The 20551-nt window shown below is 39.9% G+C and overlaps 1 protein-coding gene across 2 annotated transcripts in view; it reads right to left on the reverse strand.

Moving 5' to 3' along the window:
* Positions 1-20551, reverse strand: part of MBIP (MAP3K12 binding inhibitory protein 1) — a 177010-nt gene that overhangs the window by 10661 nt on the left and 145798 nt on the right. Inside the window, exons 2-3 of one of the 2 annotated variants that reach the window (XM_069858460.1) lie at positions 5858-5988; positions 1525-1644 (exon numbers count right to left, since the gene is read on the reverse strand). In XM_069858460.1, the coding sequence (XP_069714561.1) occupies positions 1525-1644; positions 5858-5983 (246 nt within the window). In that variant the 5' untranslated portion in view covers positions 5984-5988. Of the gene's footprint in view, positions 1-1524; positions 1645-5857; positions 5996-20551 lie in introns of those variants that run through there. The other variant, XM_069858463.1, reaches the window with a different exon arrangement.

Raw genomic sequence — 20551 nt, forward strand, 5'->3', positions numbered from 1 at the left:
AAATAAAAAAAATATAAGAAGAAAAAAAAGCTATACTTCCAAACATCGTGCACACCACGATTCTGGCCTTTTTGACCTGTGCCTTTTAGAGGTTTGTAAAGGAAAGCTCCCAAATTTCAGTGAAAATCGTTGGCACCCATGCCAGATAATTAACATGTCATTCAAATGCACAGTAAGGCTTAGTATTTTTCCTCCTTAACATGAAAGCAAATACTTTCACTGTAAAGCCTTTACTTTATCACCACAGCACTAGTTCTCTGCTTGAAACTGCAGTTGCCCAGGTGCATGAAAGAACAGACATGAAATATATAGGTGTTATCCTGACCACATGCTTTTCTTGACACAGTTGATTATCTACTTAGGTGATGAAATTAAATGAGAGAATGCACTGACATTTGTAGCAGCAAAAATAAATGCCTATTTCTACTGCAATAACTCTTACACAAGATGATACAACAAAATCTCAGTACATATTTATGTCACTTTCTTTTTAATTTTCACCAGTTTCATCTAGTCTGAATTTCACTGCTTATTTTTCCTGTAGAAATTATTTAAAAAAACCCAAACCACAAATTTTACCAATCATATTTTCTGAAATGGAATCAAATTCCTGCTCAAGGTGTTCTTACAGTTGGATGTAATTTTTATTTGCCTTTATCTTGCAAATTTTCTCTTTTTGTTTATCACACCAAAGATTTGGTGAATGTCCACAAAAACTAAAAGGATCTTTCTTTTACTTACAGACAAGCACCTACAGGAACTTCCTTTTTCACCTTCTCAGTCCTACACACTTGTAATAACTCACTGACTAGCTGAAGCACAAACTGGTATTCAAACCCCAAATTCCACCTTTTATAAATGAACTATCAAGGTCAAAACACTGTTCAGTAACCAGCTAACAAACTATTCACCCACCCTTCCACGCAACTAAATTACATGTACTTTTGGCAGGGTTGGAAAGTTTCAAACAGTTAAAAGAAATGACAGTAATGGTGACTGGCTACTTGGCAAGATGAGACATTAATGTCAAAGAAATTACTCTTTAAAAAAAACACCCTACGCTGAAAATATATTTAATTGCAGTAAGACACTCCAGGATGTGTCATGCTGGGATAATGCCACTTCTTGAACCACTGAAAGCACTCCATGAGCCTCAAAACTCACCCAACGCATGGAATCATTATCATAGCATGACACACACCTGCCGTGTCTTATTGCTTAATTATAACCCACCATAGATGGAAATGTAGCACATTTACAATGCAAGCCTACAAATCAATGAGGCTGCATTTATTCAGCCTGCTCACCTACAGTGGCTATTTCTACCACCAACCTGAAAAATCCATAAGTGTGAGTACCTATGATGCACATTGGAATCCCAAGCATATAATATGTTTGCGTTCTTTTTTGTTGGACATAGCAATGTAAGATCAAAATAACTTAAATTTTACTATTTACATAATATAACTACATTCAGTTATTGATCACTTTTGTCGAGTCTAACGTGTTCAATGAAATATTTACCTGCAAACATAAAACATGCTGCTGTAGCGCACTAAAAAGCAATGTTGGCTGGAGTGCTGATGTGCTCTGAAGCTTGCTCCAGTTGATTACAACTTTCACGATATCATCTTCAAGGTTAAGCTTCAAGAAGACAAAACAAACACAACAGAAAACTACACTGTTATGTTGTATTAACATCACAAAAGTATACAAGACTTCTACAAGTCAATTATACACAATCTCATACAGACCCTATATCCATATGAGGAAATTTGGAGAGGCTTGACACTAATTATAATTCAGACAGTTATCATTTTCAAAGTAAGCTAGTAGTTGTGGAGTATATTCAAAAACTGAAAATTCCTTACTGCCTCATCACACCTTCATTATGTTGATTTTATCTTTAACTCTATTCAACTCTCAATTCAATTACCTATCATACAAAACCATATTGTTCATGTTAATCACTCAAATATTTTCTTTTAATAGATGATAGAATCACCAGTATGAAAGAAATATGTGCCTAGGATGCCAGTCTCCTACAAGTACATGTTATTTTATTCTGAGATTTGCAAGGCTATCTGTGCCTGTATGACCAGGCCTTGACGCTGCACCATGCCACATTCTTGAAAGTTTTACTTGCTTCTAATCCAAAGGAGGCTTTATACAAAAAGTATTTAAAAATAAATATTTAAAGCTCTTGAGGTTAAACAAACTCTATGCTACACAGCACCACTATCAAACCCATTTCCAAATCACACTATTTTCCTTTATATACATTCAGATCAAAATAACAATTGCCATAGTCTATTCTCTTTGTCAAGGAATTGCAATATTTAACTCCCAAACAATAAAGAGAAATGCACATAGTAAATCTATTTTTTTTATTTAGAGGAACTATTTATCTTCTATAATATAAAAATTAACTTCCGAGCTCTAATACTAATCTGATTGTTAATAATCACTAACGAACTACACACTTTCATGCCAACCTTTGCCATTTTTATTATATTAAAGCTCTTCTCAAGACCTTGAAGTAAGGAGCACACTCATTTCCCAAAGCCAAGCAGGTTGTTCTCCAATCAAACATCCTATAAGTGATCCTCCAAATTCTAAACACAGATAAAACTCATTTAAAATCAAAAGGACCTGCAAGTACTTGGTTTGAGGCAGAATTCCTAAGTCATATGTATATTTGTACGTCTACAGCTCATTCGTTTAAAAAAAAAAACAAACAACCAAACAACAAAATGAACAAAAAGAGAGACCTCAGGCAGATGACAAAAGTAACCTTCAACGCATGGTCTAAAGATATCTAACATCTAAAGGCATCAAGTAGTACGGACAAGAACACAGAATATGTATGTATCTGTTTCCTGAATCCACCACACAGCATTTGAGGAAACAGTAACAACTAAAGACTACAACTAAACAACTAAAGAATACCGCCATCTCCTTGAAAGCAAAATGGAGGATACTAAGTTGTTCTATGTTAGTTTTAAACTCCAGCAATATCATAATTCTGCACGTAAAGAACTATAAGTCTACTATAAGCCTGAGCCTTCCTTCCTTAGTCAAAGAACAGCCTTGTTAAATCAAATGTCAGTTTCCAAATTACATAGCAAAGGAGATGATCTGCTTAGATACACGATGTATTTTCGATAATTTTTACACACACGGTTATTCCCATTTGGTACTTAAACTACACAGGATATAGAAAAAGTAATGTTTTAGGAAATATTATCTTTAAACACCTTACAAAATCAAGATTGTATTTAAAATTTAGTAAAAATAAAACTTTATGAATTAGGCCACTGTGCACATGTGATTATCTAAAGCATGGTATTTCTTCATCAAGTTCTAGAGTAATACCTGCTATAACCTACAGTCCACTGACAGGGTAAAAAAAAGTGTAGATATAAGTCAAGTCACCTTAATGAAAAAAAAAATAATGGCCCTACCACAATTTCCTAATAAGCCTTCTTTTTTTTAAAAAAGAATCAGCTATGCATGCTTTCCTATCTTAGCACGTGACTCCGGTCCAGATGCTTTAACATACAAAAAGAGTAGAGCTTCTGACTTGGAATAATTTAGAGGCCAGGGATATTTTAAACTCATAAGCATTGCTTTTAAATATAAGTAAAAAACAAGCTCCTCCCGCATTCAAACATTCTAGTACAATAGAATTAGTTGCTCGGTGTGTCATATGCTTCTACCTATAAGAACTGCTACAAGGCAGGCTTATAAATTTGGCGCACCTTTGTATATTTTCAAGTCCACAGCCTATTCTGTCGCAATTTACAGGATCATAAGTCATATCAGCCCTCTAAAATTGTTTTATGGAAGACATAGACTGTCACTTTGGGTTTAAAGAACTTAAGAGTTGTTATCCCTAGATGTCCTCTGAGTCACTGTGCTGCAAGTGACTGTTCTACTTAAAAAAATTCCTGTGCCAGAAATATTCCTGTTCACAGTCCAACCTGCTAGCATAAACTCAACTTAAACTACCACAACAAATCACAAACTATGACAGCTAATGAACGTGTTCACTCAACTGGGGAATCTGCAGTCTCAGTCAAAAATGCAAAGTGGATTGCTATAGTCAGTAAGCTGGTAAACCACCACAGTTTGGTCTACCAGACAGTGCAGACAAGAGTGTAACTCAGCAACTGGAAACAATCATGACTGCACAATTAAAAGGGCATTCTCAGCTAAGATGAAGCAACAAGATCCCCATCCAGTACAGTGTACAGTGCAATGGGCTTGTTGTTGTTGTTGTGGAAAGAATACACTCCAAATGCCAATGAAGACGATTTAACTCTGCACAATTACTGTAACTCTGCTGAGGGAACGTAGCAACTCTAAACTGGTCTCCTGCAATTGTCTGTGCACACCCAAATACTGTTAAAAATCACTAAGCTCTCTCCAGTGACATGCTAGACATTGAGCAAACTTTGGAGAACAAGTAAGCTACTGAAGGACAGAGAGAAACAAGAGTTCAACGAAGTTTTGAAAACAATTAAACTTGTGATGACTATCCCAGTTAAAAGCTTAGGACACTTGCCCTTTTATTTATGAAAAACACAAAGAGGAATAAAGAGTTCAACTTTTCACTTGCGTTAACAAAGTAAATTATCAGTATGAACTACCAAATTGTACCTGGATAAAATGAGAGTCATTAGCTCTTCATTGATTACATTTAGTGTTTTCCCCAGGAAATATCATGGGATATTTCATCCTCAGTACATAGACAGTTTTCCTATCTCAGTTATCCTATGAACCAGCACTGAATGATCATCAGGTTGATTAACACTGCACTCCTGTTCAAAACCTAGAGTAGTTTTTAATGACCTCAGAAACAGGAAAACAGGATTCTTAATAGACAGCACGTATTTTTTTAGGCCCTTAATTTTGGATTACTTTTGCCTGAAAACATACAATTACTAGCAGACTTTAAGGTGAGAAGTAAATGTAATACACTATCCTATTCAACTGCAAGGTGAAATGCTCCAGAAAATAATTTCATATCAGTCAGCAGCTACTAAAATGTCTCTGCGTCTAACATTATCCATTTCTAAACATTTTTATAACATAAACACACATTAAGTTATATTACCTCCTGCAGATATCAGCTGGCCCCAAAACTTCAAAATGCTGTCTAATTTCAGAAGGAAGAGTGTGCTTTGACTGCCCTCACAGTACTATGTACATGCTTCCAGAGCAGAAAAATAATTAATCTCTAAATTATTTATGGTAATAATTTACCTGTTACTAAAACTTTGTCCTGATATGGGCTTACCAATACTGCCATAACATCTATTAAGTAATTCATAGGCTTTACCTAAAGTAGGTGTTTCAACTTAAGCATCACAGAGCACAGCTGCTTTAAAAATTCTGACCACTGAGATGTGGTTCACAATACGTTATCGCCAAGGTAAGGCTAACTTCGAGCTCCCGACCGCTTATTTTGATTTGACACACAGTAAGCTTTTAGCAGCTTTCCAGGTCAGAACCATTAATTGTTAAGATACAGCGATTAGCTGAACTGCGGTTTCTCGGGGGAGAGATCGTCCCTCAAACTACAAAGCGCCGCGAGATGCAGGCCGAGCTCCCGGGCCCCGACGAGAGGCAGAGGCTGCACCGCTCCCGCGGCAGGCGCGCACAGCCTCAGCAGCGAGGCCGCTCCCTCGTTTGCGGCTGCCTTCTTTTCTCTCCGGGGCCGCGCTCCGTCCCTGGAGCCCAGGAGGGCCCCGCAGGCCGAGGGAAGCAGGAGCCCGCGCTGCCAGCCCCCGCGGTGCGGAGTGCCGGGCCCGGCCCTGCCCCGCGCCTCTCCCGCCGCCTGCCCTGCGCTCACCTGCCCCGCCAGCCCGGCCAGGGAGCGCAGGGCGCTGCTCGCCACCTCTGAGGCCGCAGGATTCGCGCCGGTCTCCAGAGCGCGGCCGTCGGGCTGGGGCGAGCCGGGGGCCGCCGCCGCCGCCATGACACCGGCCCTGCCGTCGCCCCGCGATGACGCAGGCCCCGCGCCCCGCTGGCCCCGCCCCGCGGGCTGACGGACGGGCGCGACGGCCAATCGGAGGCCGAGCTGCGCGCGGTGCCGGCTTCGGGGAGCCGCGAGGGGCGGCGGTGGCGGCCGCTCGGGCCTGCCGGCTCCTCTCTGGCCCCGGGCTGCCGTGTCCTGGGGAGGACTCCCTCAGTACCCGTTTCTCCAGCGGGGCGAGCCGCCCTCGTTCCCAAGCCTGAGGCAGCGATTTGCTCCTTTCTCAGGCCTCTGTGGGAACCTGAAGCTTTTCTGAGCTCGCGGCCGTTGCAGCCGTGAGGTGAAAGGCTCCCTGGGTGGTCACAGGGTCCCGGCATGGTGGCCCAGGGGTGCGCACCCAGCTCCATGTGCTGGTTTGGCACCTTTAGTAGCAGCAGGCTTTGCATCCTGGACTGCAGCAGCTTCTGTGTGCGGCAATGAAGGAGACGCAGACCTTGCAGATTCCTCTATATTCTTTTAATCGGCAAGGCACACAGAAGTCACATTAAGAAATTACTACTACTACCATTGGCTTCTCTCATTCAGGCAGATCTTTATACAGTTCCTCAGTTTTCTGACCTTCAGACGAAGAGGAAGTTTTTATTTTTGTCTTTTCCACACTCTTGTAACTGTTCTCAGCCATATCTCTAATTCAGTTTTTACCAGGCAGGTTTTTTTTCCAGCCTGGCCTGCTCACAAATTCAAGATGCATCATCCTGTGTGTCTAGTTCAGGACACCTGATCTTTTTAATAATGCTTATTCTAATATGCTTGGTACCAGCTTCTCACTTTATCTTAGTCCCAATTAATCTTCCATACACTTGGCATTGCTCCCACACTTGTGCGGCATCCTCTCCCTGCGAGGTCATCTTACCCTTCACCTGCTGGATCCTTCAGCACAAGCCCTGGATGCTTGGTCATGGAGGGAAGGACAGCGCGTGTTTATTAAAGTACATCAGATGACTGTGCTTGTTTCAGATGTGCTTTTCTGGTTATACCTTCACTTTTTAGCATTCATATGTGCTTTTCTTCAAAGCCTTGGCTTGCAGTTACAGCAAGGTGGTTTTTCCACCTGACCACAAGGAGCAAGTTTGATCCCTCTGAACTGAGGGAGCTTGCAAGACTCTGTTTCCTCTATGACAGTCTACTTGATTGCTTTCCTAGGACACTAGGAATGCTTACAGAGATTTTCTGCCCGATATTTCCTTTGATACCCTAATTTTGGTCCATTAATCTTCATACCTTTTCCTGTTCCCTCCCCTAACAGTATATTCTATTCCATTGGGAAAGGGTCAGTACTGATCTATATACAAATGGTAAAGCATTCTAAAATAAAAATGTTCGAAATGCAGATTCATTGATTTGACTGACAATTTGGGGGTAATTTAAAGCCATTCCTCTCTTAAGTACCCAGAAAAAGCTTACCTTAATTTAGTGAAAGTAAATTCCACTAAACTGAAGATACAGTATACTGTGTCTCACCAACCAACTTAAGTTTTTGAGAAGACTAGAGAAAGTCCTGCTCAGTTCCAGGGGAAAACTAATTCCAGCAAAGACTGCAGTGCTAATGATTGCAAATATATTTTGTGGAGAGCTGCATTTTGCAAGAATATCTTATCCAAGGTGGGCTAGATAGCACTTGGCTGGACTGAGAAGATGACAACCGCTCTTTGGATTCAAAAATGCTTATTGCAAAATGTGTTCTTGATTTGGAAGTTCTGCAGTTCACAAAAATTTGTCTAATTTCTACAAAAGTCTTGCTTTTGTTAAATGACAACATTTTGAATAGGTACACCAAACATGGTAGTTGGTTATGAACAGTAAGAAACATTGTGAAACTTTATTTTCCAGTTCTCTCCAACAATGCTATTTCCAGCTCATGGTCAAGGACTCGCTGCTTCAGCCTGGCCAGCCTCATGCATTTTTATCTCTGGACAGGCAGCTGAAGCAACTCTGCAAAACATAATCGACTCATTTGGGTCAAACCATGAAGCTTTCAAGAATAAAGGGAAATACAATCTCCCTTCCCCCACCAGCACTATAACACTGAATAAACATGGAAGAAATTTGCTGGCCAGAACAGAATATGGAGCACAGATGTAATACCCAGGCACTGATTTTTACTTCCCACTGTCAGAGGAGGCATTTTTCCCTGACTAAATCTGCAGTGACTTGCAAAGGCAGATCAAGTCCAGACATGTGAACAAAGTTTTAATTTCAAGTGGTTGAATTCTCAACTACCTGATAAATTCCACTTCTGAAAAATGAAGCCTTCCTGGAATGATGGAGCAGATATATGCCTACTTCAGCAATTGCTGGATATAGCAATGGCTGGATATTAGTTGTGAGAGCTGAGATCCTTACTTTGTTTTGGGGCATGTTATCTTTACCTCTAGCAAGAGGTCATTTTGGGGTTCAAAACATTTCAAATGAAAAATGGAGAGATAACCACATAAAGGTCAGAAAGATACTGCAGGTTATGCTGTCGTGTATGTGTCCCTGTGTGTACATCCCCAGGAATTAGAGGAGCAGAACAAAGTTCCCATGATCCAAGAGGAAGTGTGTAGAGACTTGCTTGGCCAGTTAGACATTCACAAGTCTACGGGGCCAGATGGGATCCACCTCAGGGGATTGAGGGAGCTGGCGGATGTGCTGGCCAAACCCCTTTCCATCATCTTCCAGCAGTCCTGGCTGACTGGAGAAGTTCCACTTGACTGGAGGCTGGCTGATGTTATACCCATTTACAAGAAGGGTCGGAGGGAGGATGCAGGAAACTACAGGCCTGTCAGTCTGACCTCAGTGCCGGGAAAAGTCATGGAACAGGTGATCTTGAGTGCTATCATACAGCACATGCAAGATAACCAGGTGATCAGGCCCAGTCAACACAGGTTCATGAAAGGCAGGTCCTGCCAAACTAGCCTGATCACCTTCTGTGACAAGGTTGACAAGGTGACCCGCTTCTGGATGAGGGAAAGGCTGTGGATGTAGTCTTCTTGGACTTCAGTAAAGCCTTTGACACAGTTTCTCATAGCATTCTGCTTCGGAAACTGTCAGCCTCCGGCCTAGACAGGCGCACACCCTCCTGAGTGGAAAACTGGTTGGGTGGCCGGGCAGAGAGAGTTGTGGTAAATGGAGTTAATTCCAGCTGGAGACCGGTCACAAATGGTGTCCCCCAAGGATCAGTGCAGGGTCTAGTCCGGTTCAACATCTTTATCAATGACCTGGATGAAGGTATTGAGTGCACCCTTAGTAAGTTTGCAGGTGACACTAATCTGGGTGGAAGTGTCGATCTGCTGGAGGGTAGGGAGGCTCCCCAAAGGGATCTGAACCAAAGGCTGGACCAATGGGCTGGAACCAACGGCATGAGGTTCAACAAGGCCAAATGCCAGGTCTTGCACTTGGGGCACAACAACCCTGTGCAGTGCTACAGGCTTGGGGAAGAGTGGCTAGAAAGCTGCCTGGAGGAGGAGAACCTGGGGGTGTTGGTTGACAGTGACTGAACATGAGCCAGCAGTGTGCCCAGGTGGCCAAGAAGGCCAACGGCATCTTGGCTTGTATCAGAAATGGCGTGGCTGGCCAGCAGGTCCAGGGAGGTTATTCTGCTCCCATACTCGGCACTGGTGAGACCGCTCCTCGAATACTGTGTTCGGTTCTGGGCCCCTTGCTACAGGAAGAATGTTGAGGCTCTGGAGAGAGTCCAGAGAAGAGCAACGAAGCTGGTGAAGGGGCTAGGAAACAAGTCTTATGAGGAGTGGCTGAGAGAGCTGGGGTTGTTTAGCCTGGAGAAGAGGAGGCTGAGGGGTGACCTTATTGCTCTCTTATAACTACCTGAAAGGATGTTGTGGAGAGGAGAGTGCTAGCCTCTTCTCCCAAGTGGCAGGTGATAGGACAAGAGGGAATGGCCTTAAGCTATGCGAGGGGAGGTTCAGAATAGGCATCAGAAAGAAATTTTTCACAGAAAGGGTCATTGGGCACTGGAACAGTTTGCCCAGGGAGGTGGTTGAGTCAACATCCCCGGAGGTGTTTAAAAGACGGGTAGACGAGGTGCTCAGGGACATGGTTTAGTGGCAGATGGGGATGGTTGGACTTGATGATCCAGGAGATCTTTTCCAACCTGATGATTCTATGATTGTAAATATAAGGGACAATGAATGAACATGGAGGATATAAAGAGAGGATGTATGTGATGTATTTGTTCAGTGATTGTGACAAGAAAAGCAGGCAAAAGAGTATGAAGTAGTCAGTAGAATTGTCGATATCTACCCATTATTTGCTAAGAATAGACTGGACCTTGGCCTTCCTTCTGATGGTGGCAAATGCATTCTCTTAGGGAAACCGTAATGATTGCTATTGGTAAGTAAGGAACAGATTTTCTTCCTGCTTTTCACTATCTCAGAGGGCTTTGATCTGTGTTGCAGCTGCTATCTGAATAAATTTGATAGTATCTGAAATTTCACAGATGAAATCATGTAATGCATTATACAGGCATAAACAGACTAGAAATAATACAGAGTGGTTCAAGAGATTAAAAAAATGAGAGCATGTGAGAAAATTAGAATAGAGAAAAGTGTGCAATACAGCCAAGACAAACTATGTCAAACGTTCATATCTAGCAGAAGAGACAGATCAGAGCAGAGTGGTTCCAAAAGGTGGTTATATGCTCACTGCACGTACAGTACTAACGAAAACACTTGAAATTGCCTCTGACAGTAAAGCTTGGCCATGGTGAATCCAGGCATCTCATAAAGACAGAGGGAATATATGGCATGCTCACTAGAGCATTACCACTGGATACTGGTGATTTGGGGGGAATTTGTAGAAAACTGTCAAAAAGCAGAGTGCCGGAGATAAAGACATTAGTTTAGAAAGAGGGATGAAAAGATTCAGGTATGTGTAACTTGAGAGTAATGGCTGTTTTCAAATATCTTAATGATGTGACCACCAAGGAAAGGAATACTTTGGAACCACTTTCAAAATTGGGGGATAGGGTTGTCATGATAAGATTAAATCCTTTGCAGCTTTTTCTCCTGGAATGGATCTCTGAGGTGTAAAAAAGTCTCTCTCACAAAAATCATCTTGAAAAGTATGAACACAAAACCAGTAAGTTCTTTGATAGTAAATATAGTTGTTTGAGTGAAAAGGGGTTTGAAATGAAAAGGATTAACTTTTGGTTTTGGACTGTTGCTCCTTTTTGTTTTGTTCATGTTATGATGAAGATACGCACTTCTTTTGAACTGTAGGTGCCTTTAGGTAATTTAAAATCACAGTAAGCTTTATTAAATTGGCATAACTTGTGTTTGCCGGTTGGTACTGGCATTATTATTAGCATTATTTCTTCTGCTCAATGTTACATTAACATGATTTCTGAACTTGCACTTTAGTTTTGTCCCTAACTAACATTCAGAGAAAGGTGGGTGCTTTGCAGATTGTACCAGTGGTTGAGGCTTGTTGTGCAAAAGAGTGAAGTGCTGAGCTAAGAAGTGTGTGTAATAGATAAGCAGATTTTTCTCCTGAATTGAAAAGCTCATGCTGTGTACTCTGCTTATGTCAGCTGTAGAGCACAGAAAGTCAAAAGAGACAACACCTCAAAAAAAAAAAAAAATTAAACTAAAATCACTTGGAGCTTCCATGATAAAAACAAGACTCTGAATTCTGCCCACAGTCCCATGCAAGTAGTGCAGTTTGGCACTGACTGCTGTAAATACAGTTTTCCTTAATATTCAGATTGTCAATGCTGCTCTAAAATATCTCAGATTATAAATAGAAAATTGATAGTATCCTACCCACTGGATTAAAATAGAGTAGGACATAGCAAAGTCCCCTCCAGAATAAAATTTTTTAATTTATTTTTCCAAGTAATTTCAGAAGAAGAGCTTTTCACTTCTGTTGCTACCTGGGTACCCAGGAAAAGGCATTGCTTATTGGTCCTGGTTCAACAAGATGCTTAAGCTGATGCCTAATTTTAAGGACTACCCCAGCTAAAAAACTCAGCCTGCTTCCCTAAAATGTAGCCATGTGCTTATGAACTTCATCAAATAAAGGCTCTAATAACCCATCCAATAGGAGTGGCATTCCTTCAAAGTAAATCTCTGATGACTTCTTGGTATTCCTCTCACTCTACCAAAATTTAGAAAGCCTCATTCAGAGAGAATTGTGGTGGGAACTGTATGAAATATTCTGTAAAAGATAGCTGTGATGTATTTTCATTTAAAGGAAAAAAATCCCAATATATTAATATCTTGCAGTGAATTTATCATTCCTGACAATATGCAAAATCTTCATGAGGCTGTTACCCACTCTTTTTTTAGTGTTCTTACACTGACTTGCACTATGGCCCATGGCCCTTCCTGTCTGAATCCGGCAATTTTTTTCCTCCTGAGATTTTCTAGCATTGTTCTATGCTTTGCTTAGCTTTGGCCGTATTTGTTCATGTCCTTTTTTAGTAATTTTCCACAATATTGAATTTTTATCTTCCTGCCTGCTCTTTCTTTCTCGCTGCCATCTGTTAATAGGATTAGCATCCTCTGCACAAAATTCGTCATCTCAGTTATAGACTTTGACATAAGAACTGACCTCTACTAGGCCCCATTCAACAGCTCTTCTAAGAAGCCAGTGAACTGTTATTATAATTATTCTGTCTACACAAATTTTAGACTTCTATAGTTACTTTGAAAGTTTTGATTATAAGCCTCTCTAATTTCCTTTTGAGACTATCACATGAAAATGTAGAAGGTGTCTTGCAGAGTAAGTGTCTGTGCTCAGAGTGTTTCCCTTGTCTGTAAACTGTCAGTAAATTGACACAAGCATTGTGAAATTAAGCACTCATACCTGAAGATTAATAATTAATAATTTTCCCTTGCATTAATATGTACATGCTGCACATATTATATATTTAACTCAGCTTTAATGGCATACTTGAAAATCTATATTTAACAGAAACAGGAATATACATTTACTTCAGAGAAACTTTTAACTTTTGGGATTCCTTGATTGCTGAGTGCTTTTAAAATAAAGCTGTAGCTTGCATCTTTATTAGTATAATTTGACTATTATTTTAAAAGAAATAATAGTGATGGATGCCTAGGAATATTTAAAATAGGGTTCTTCAGCTGTGCTATGTACAAACATTTCACATAGCTTAGCTGGGACCAAGTCCTTTTCTAAGCACACAATTTTCCTAGCCTTTTCTGTGGAACTACTAAGTTGCTTATATTTAAATTTCCCTCCTGCTTCAGCAGTTTAGCTTATAAATGTCTATACCCTAGCAGATGGACAGTTATCTAATACACCATATCTGTTGTTATTGATCCGATCAATCATTCAGTATCTTAGTGGACTGCTTCATTGACTTCAGGAACCAGATCTGCTTTAAATGTGAGATTCATGGACTGATATTTGAAATTAGGGACCTGTACTATGTAGTTGAGTTGAACCTCTCAAAATAGCCTTGAGGGGGTTAATATATCCATAAGATAGGCACCTAAATCCTTTAAGATCCTCTGGATATATGACTGTGTTCATAACACCTGCAGTATTCTTCAACTTCGGTACGTGTACAAGTAAATATATAATGTTCTTTTTCAATATAAAGTTACTATAAAGTTATTTGAATGATCCTCATTGTATTATAGTAGGCAGACAAAACAAAAGATCACACTCATCTTTACACTGTCAGTATTTTTCTAATGCAGAAGAGGCATTTGTTAATAGGGAATATGGAGTCTTTGACATTTTGGGTCCCAATCCTTCAGTGAAGCTAGTCATGCACCTGCTTACTTTGTGCACAGATCATTCTAATGAATTCTAAAGGACTATTCATGTGCATAAAGCTAAGCCTGTGTGTAAAAGCCTTTGCAAGACTGGGCCTAGGTTGTAAGTTTGATAATGACCTGAGGCTGAATCAACAGAGAACAAGCAGTGTTTTTTCAGTGTCGAGAAGTATAATTCCAGCTCAGCTGCACAGGTATGGCAGTGCTAAGAAACCTTGTAGTACATGGAAATCTCAAAACTGACCAAGAAAAAATAATAATGGGGATCATACGTATTTTTTCATCTAAATTTTATGATACTGATTTTTTCCTCAGTATTTTAAGTTCTTGGCTTCAGCTTAATTTCATTATGGCTATGTATTCCATTTGTAAAACTATTGCAGAAGCTTAGAGGCTCTCCTATATATATATTTATACACACACATACACACATATATGAGGCCTGTATTAAAGAGCAGATGTGGATAGAGAATGATAATTGTGAGAAATCATAACTGTGCTCTTTGGAACGCTTTTGCTTGAGGAGAAGGCAAGACATCAGCACTGTTTCATAAACAAGTGCACAGAAGAGCTTCCCATACTTACTTTTCCTTACCATGCCATATTCTGGCTCCTGCTGCAAGTGGTTTGTACTGCACTGCAGCAGTTTATCTTCTGAGAGACAGCGCATCACCTGTACATCATCAAGGTAGTTCCAGTGATTGTGATACATCTCCTGAAAGCCTGTTCTTGATATTGCTTTTACCAGCTGCTTCCATCAGGAACTTCCACTGATTTTGATAAAGTTCGTTTTCATGCATTTAAGATTAAATAGGCAATGCTACTAATATCACCATGAAAAATCAATTAGATTATTTAAATGTAAACTGTGTTCGTGCTTGAGGCTATAGTTTTGGCATTTAATATGCTGGGTGTATGAAATAGGGATGTTTATGCACCATCACAAAAGAGAAATGTTTTCTTTTGCATTAAGCTAACTTGCCTTATCATGATCTATTCACGGCTGAAATGATTGCTGTACTTAGGGCCTTTAAGTAACATGGACTACGAAATGTCACTTGTTTGTTAGGCTCACTGAGTTGATAAAAAAGAGGGGAAGGGTATTCATCCTGCTGCTTAATCAACTTTTAATAATAGTAGGCTGGTCCATCTGAAAATTCCGATTTCCTCAGTTAAAGGATGAATTTAATAATCTCAGATTAGGCCTGGAGAAAACATACCAAAAATGCAGTGGGAGGAGGTGATAGTCCTGGGACTACCACTGCTGGCTTTGTTCTAGTTGTTGGCCTTGGGAACATGACAGATGTTGGCTTGGTTTGATGAAGGAAAAAGAATGAAGAAGGTACCTCTTATAAGGCACGGTGTTCTTTTGCCACTCTTTTAAAATTATCCCTAATTATTTAAGCAAAGATTAAAGTTCTGGAGTTGGAGAATATTTTGCTGTTTTATAATTTAGCAGTTCAGGCTGAAGTTTCCTTTGTGTTCTTTCTGGTTTTATGCAGGCAGGCTAGAAGATGGACATTTGACAGGCCACAATAGACTGCTCCTTTCCCAGGTATCTCCTGCTTGTTTCCTTTATCTGTGAATAGGAAATGGCTTAAAGGCACCTGTGTTATGAAGGTCCCAGGGGCAGCTGCCTGACTAGTGAATGCCTGATTATGTGTTAACATGCTTTGTCAGATATTGGCAGAATCTGTTCTCTTCTTTTGCCTTTTCAGCAAGGGTACCATTGACAGACTGGCTACCCATTTATAGAAATGTTGTCCATCAAACTGTGAGGAAGGACAATGGTGTTTTTCTGTGGCCAGTGACTGTGGGAAACTTTTCTTTGGCTATTCAGGCAATTTTTGTAGCTTGCTCTGAAGAGGAGAGACTGATGAGTGCAAAAAGTACAATTAAGCAAAGCCAGACTTCAATTGAAGGCTGTAGTGTAGTCTGCTGTTCTCATTTTTTTATTTGGAAAAAATCTATGGGTTTTCACGTTGCTGTGTGGCATTCAGCGGGGGGCTATTACAATCCTAAATTTTTTTTCTAGACCACCTAATTCTAAGTAAAAATTAAATGTAATGAGAGCCACTTGGAGTTCTGAATATTTTAAAGCATAATTCCCACAGAAGGGATTCGACCTAAACTGTGGAGAGCATCAGTTGGCTAATTATAGCTGCATTTTATATTACAGCAGGTGTCAGATGCAGTCATCTCAATAAAGTCCACATAATACTCTGGAAAATAACAAAAGCTTTTCTTTGAATGTGGGTACTAATTTCTGCTAGGTGTCATATGAGCTCTGATACTTCTTATTGGTGTTAACAAGAGCACTGCAGCACTCAAACATGCTTTTTGCTTAGGATGAATTGATACTGTAAAGCACTTACTAGTCAGCCTTGGCAGATGTCAGTAGTTAACACTAGTGTTGCAGAGGTTGGTATATAATGCAAAGAGTCTTATGTAAATACTTTTAGATGATGGGCTGGTTTTGAGAATGAATGTGATCCATGTACCAACTTACTTAATGAAAGTTAAATAGACAAGAGCAAGATAACTGCATTTCCTTTAGCTTCCACTGCAAGTAAAGGGCAGATAGGAAGGCAGTAAACTAGGAGAACAAAACCTTTAAACTTAATAAGTACTTAATGCTTTCATAACATTTTCTCAAATCAATGGAAGCGGCAAGTTTGAGTTAGTAAAGTGATGGGTGAGAAAGGTCTTTCCTAAGCATTGAAACTGATATTCCCTAAAGACTGTATCTTCAGAACTGCCTGCATGTGGTAAAACTACAATCTATAGGCATTTGATGGTCACCTGACTTGTTAATTAAAATATGGGCTTCTATGATTTCAAAAGGAATGTGTTTTAAAATATTCATGAATTAGTAAAATAAATACTGAAGTGGGTAGCTTGCACAGAAGCCCTTGAATATGAGGAATTGTGATGACATTGAAGTGCAATTGCAGTCACAATGGCCAGGGTGAAAAGAACAGGCAGCAAAGCCTGCCCAGCTGATTGTGCTTGGCCTAACGTACAACAAAGGCACTTCCCAAGCTTGCCAGGTATCGCAAGAAGCAGTAAGATGGGAAAAGCCTCAGTACAGAATGGCAGGGGCACGTCATGGGTGGCTTGCTGCTTCTTCTGAAAGGACAAGCATGGATGAGGAGAAGGGCTTCAACAAAGATTAATGCCAAATGTTAGGCTAATCATGCAGGAGGAACAAGCATCTACTATGTAGAAGCAACAATAAGGAAATTCGGCAAATGATGAAAATCCCACAACATCTGAGTCTTCTGTAAAAGCAACAAACCACTTAATGATCTGCTATCTACTCCCCACATCATCTCTCTCAAGAAGGGGTACGTCCAAACACCAGTCTGCCTTTGTCTCTGGTGTAGAAACCCATGGAGAATTGCAGAGGTTATAGAAATAATAAATACGACTTAATACAATAAATCTTTTCTTTTTAAAATGTAATAAACAGTCTGCTGAACAAAACTGAACCACAAGTTCCAGCATGTTACCTTAGCAACTCTGTAAGAAAAAACAATCATAGGTTATGAATTATCGTTTCATATTTTGTAGAACTGCAAAATATTTCAAATTATAATCTTACTGCATTACATGCTGAATATACTAACATGTAGGAAGAGCCTCGTTTGGGCCTGAAGAAAATAAGTAATTTGTAAAAAGCAAGTGAAAATAAATTAGAGAAATACATTCATGTTAAGACTATGCATATTTCTGGACTAACATAAACATACTCAAAAAGGTTTCTGAATACAATAATGAACATATATAATCCATATAGCCTCTCAACCTGGCCAAAACAGATACAGAAACCAAACACAGAGGTACAGAGAAGAAAATGAAGGTAGAAATAATTTCTTGGCTAATCTGTGCCTGGCATTTGGAGAGCAGAAGGCTGCATATGAGAGAACTGCTTTAGCTCTCATCCATGAGGTTACCACTAAGGAAAAGATGTATGAAAAGGCCTGAGAACAAAAGCCTAATTATAAAAGCTGAAGGCATGATTGCCGTCGTAAAAATGAACTTACTAATTTAGTTCATTTATTCCACATAGCCCCTTTGCGGAACCTTTTAATATTGAGAGCAGCCCAACTTAACTTAGAAAGCTCTGGGAAGTTCTGTGAAAGGTTTGGAGGTAAACAAGAAGTAAAGTTAACTGCAGGAACTGCCAACTTAGTCATCCATTGGTTGTCTCCCTTGTAGCCCAAAACACATAGGAGACCACCTCTGTATTACACTGCTTTTGCAATTTGTCCCAAATTTCTGGTGTTGGGAAATATTCCTATGCATGTGATACAGAGCTGGGCATTAAAGAATAAAAACCCCTTCGACCATTACACATCCTAATTCATTTATTTTTTATTTTAGAGGAAGAAAGTAAGAGGTAGTTATCAGCAAGTAGACATGCTGTTGTAAAAAGTAACTACCAATAATGTCACTCGGAATTTATTACCCTCTGCAGAGTACAAAACCCTAATAGCTTCTCCTTGTGATGTCTCTGAAAGATTCTTTGGAAGCAGGCATCTGACAGACAGTTCCTATGATAATGACTGTTACTGCCCTATATAAAATATGAGTTTTATGTGTGTAATTCTTGATTATTCTAAAAAACTGAATGAGTCTAGGATAATTTTGTATATCACCTACTGTGAAAATTGCTTTGGTGGCAAGCAAAATCAACTATTTTATGACATACACTTCTTGATATTAGAGGTTATATGAAACTTACTGCATCCTTCTTTCTCCACAGTTATTGCTACTTCTTCCCCTCCATTTTTGCCCTAGAAGTACAGAGATGTGATTGCACAATACAGGCAGCACAGATGGCAGCTGAAGGTCTGTATCTGCCAGGTGTCTGTGTAACAGCTGAGTCAGTGTATGCAGCTGAGCACAGCTCACGTTCTGACATAGATGTTCAGCACCATTTCTCTGAATTATGGCCTTGTGTAAATTTTGGAAGTACCTCTGTCAAAGTTTAGACTATATGCAAACACACAGTAGTTTGGCAGGCCGAATTCAGAGAAGTCTTGCTCTGAATCCTTTGTAAATTCTCAGAAGGCAGAAATATTTCCTGAACTTGTTACTGTGGATGCAAAGGATGGACTTAATGATATAAAATGCTGGGGAAGTGTAAGTCCTGTATAAATAGATCACCTATAAATATAAACAGTATGTAAATAATCACCTAGACCCAAAGAAAGTTTGTGAAAGATCTGCTCAGGTTTGCTGGCATATTCCAGTAAAGAGAGGAGGTTGAATCTTCGGAGCCAAGGAGGAAGTCATGCAGTCCTATGACAGCTAGGAGAGAACTGGCTCTTGTAGTTGGGGGGGCAGTATGATATCATTCTGAGCTCTGTGGAATTGCTTTCCTCTTGATAGGGTTCAGATATATCCAACAGCTCATTTCTGACAGTCAAGGTTCATAAATCAGGTGCTGTGGGGAAAGAAGTGGTGCAATGCAATATATGCACTGTCCTGTGATGGTACCATGGTGAGATTTCCTTTCCTGTAGATACTGCAGTTGTATGCCAGTAGACAGTGCAGATACAAGCTCTCCCATCCTAATGCTGCTGGTCTGCATGTGCAAAGAAATGCAGGAGGTGGAAGACTCGGAACCTTGATTGAAAGAGGGAAAGAAATCTGAGGAAAAAAGAAACCAGGCGATGGCTTACCAAAAAAGCAGTTTGGGAAAGAAGAGGAGGTTTGTACATTATAGGTCAAAGATTTTAAAATAGCTTCAGGAACAAAGGAAGGTAGGAAATGCAAGAAGGAGTTCTGCACATGTTCTGTGGGGGGAACACGAAGGGACCAGGAATGGAATCAAAGCCTTATGTTTGAGAAGACTGTGCTTCTCCAGTAGTTTCATAGGTAACTTTGTTTCATTGTCTGTGTGAAATATTAGAGCTGATTACAATGCTGTAGATCCAAGCAAACTGGGGAGATATGGGGAGGAATTATGTTCCCTTGAGTACCTTTCCAAGAACAGAAGGAGGTGGGTGGTAGGCAGTGGGAGAAAAAAAACACATGGGAAAGAACTGAAAATTCCTAGAGGGTTTCACTGACCATCATAGCTATCAGGAAGGTGGTTTGTGCGTTTAAAAGTGGCAAAGTCCCAAGGGTGTCAGCAGTGCTGTACACTATTTGTAACAATTTTGTGGTGAGATACAGGGATGAGTTCATCCATTACTAGTGCTGTGAAGAACTGAGCTTTGGAATCTAGCGATGGACAATTTCATTCGTAGATCCAAGCCTATGAGAATGAAACAATTGTGCTCCATGTGAAAGATGTATCTTCTTTGAGAGCTAACTTGTTTTCTTTCATCAAGGGAGAAAAGAAAATGATTTTCATAAAAATGAAGAGTAAAATAAACACTTCATAATATGTTTGTGGGCATAGTTTCATTTTACTTCAGCTATGACCTGAAAAACCATGAAATATCATCATCTGACCTTTCATTAATCCACAATATCTTTAAAAATATTTCAAAAAAGTAGAGAGTTTGGAGTATTAAAAACATATACAAAGATTTTGGAGGTAATATGTATGTGAAAATTCAAGCAATTATTCAAGGCCAGAGTACCTGAAGAAGTGAGGGACTGTTAAATAACTATGATCTTAAAAATAATAACTGTAGTACTTTGGAGAATAAATTTGCCAAAACAAGTATAGAACATATTTTCCAATTTCTATTATGGCTATCAAGGTCGTTCAGTAAGAGAAAGCAAAATCTTTTATTTTTCTCAT

The sequence above is a fragment of the Phaenicophaeus curvirostris genome, chromosome 5, assembly GCF_032191515.1.
Source record: "Phaenicophaeus curvirostris isolate KB17595 chromosome 5, BPBGC_Pcur_1.0, whole genome shotgun sequence".
Classification (NCBI taxonomy): Eukaryota; Metazoa; Chordata; class Aves; order Cuculiformes; family Cuculidae; genus Phaenicophaeus; species Phaenicophaeus curvirostris.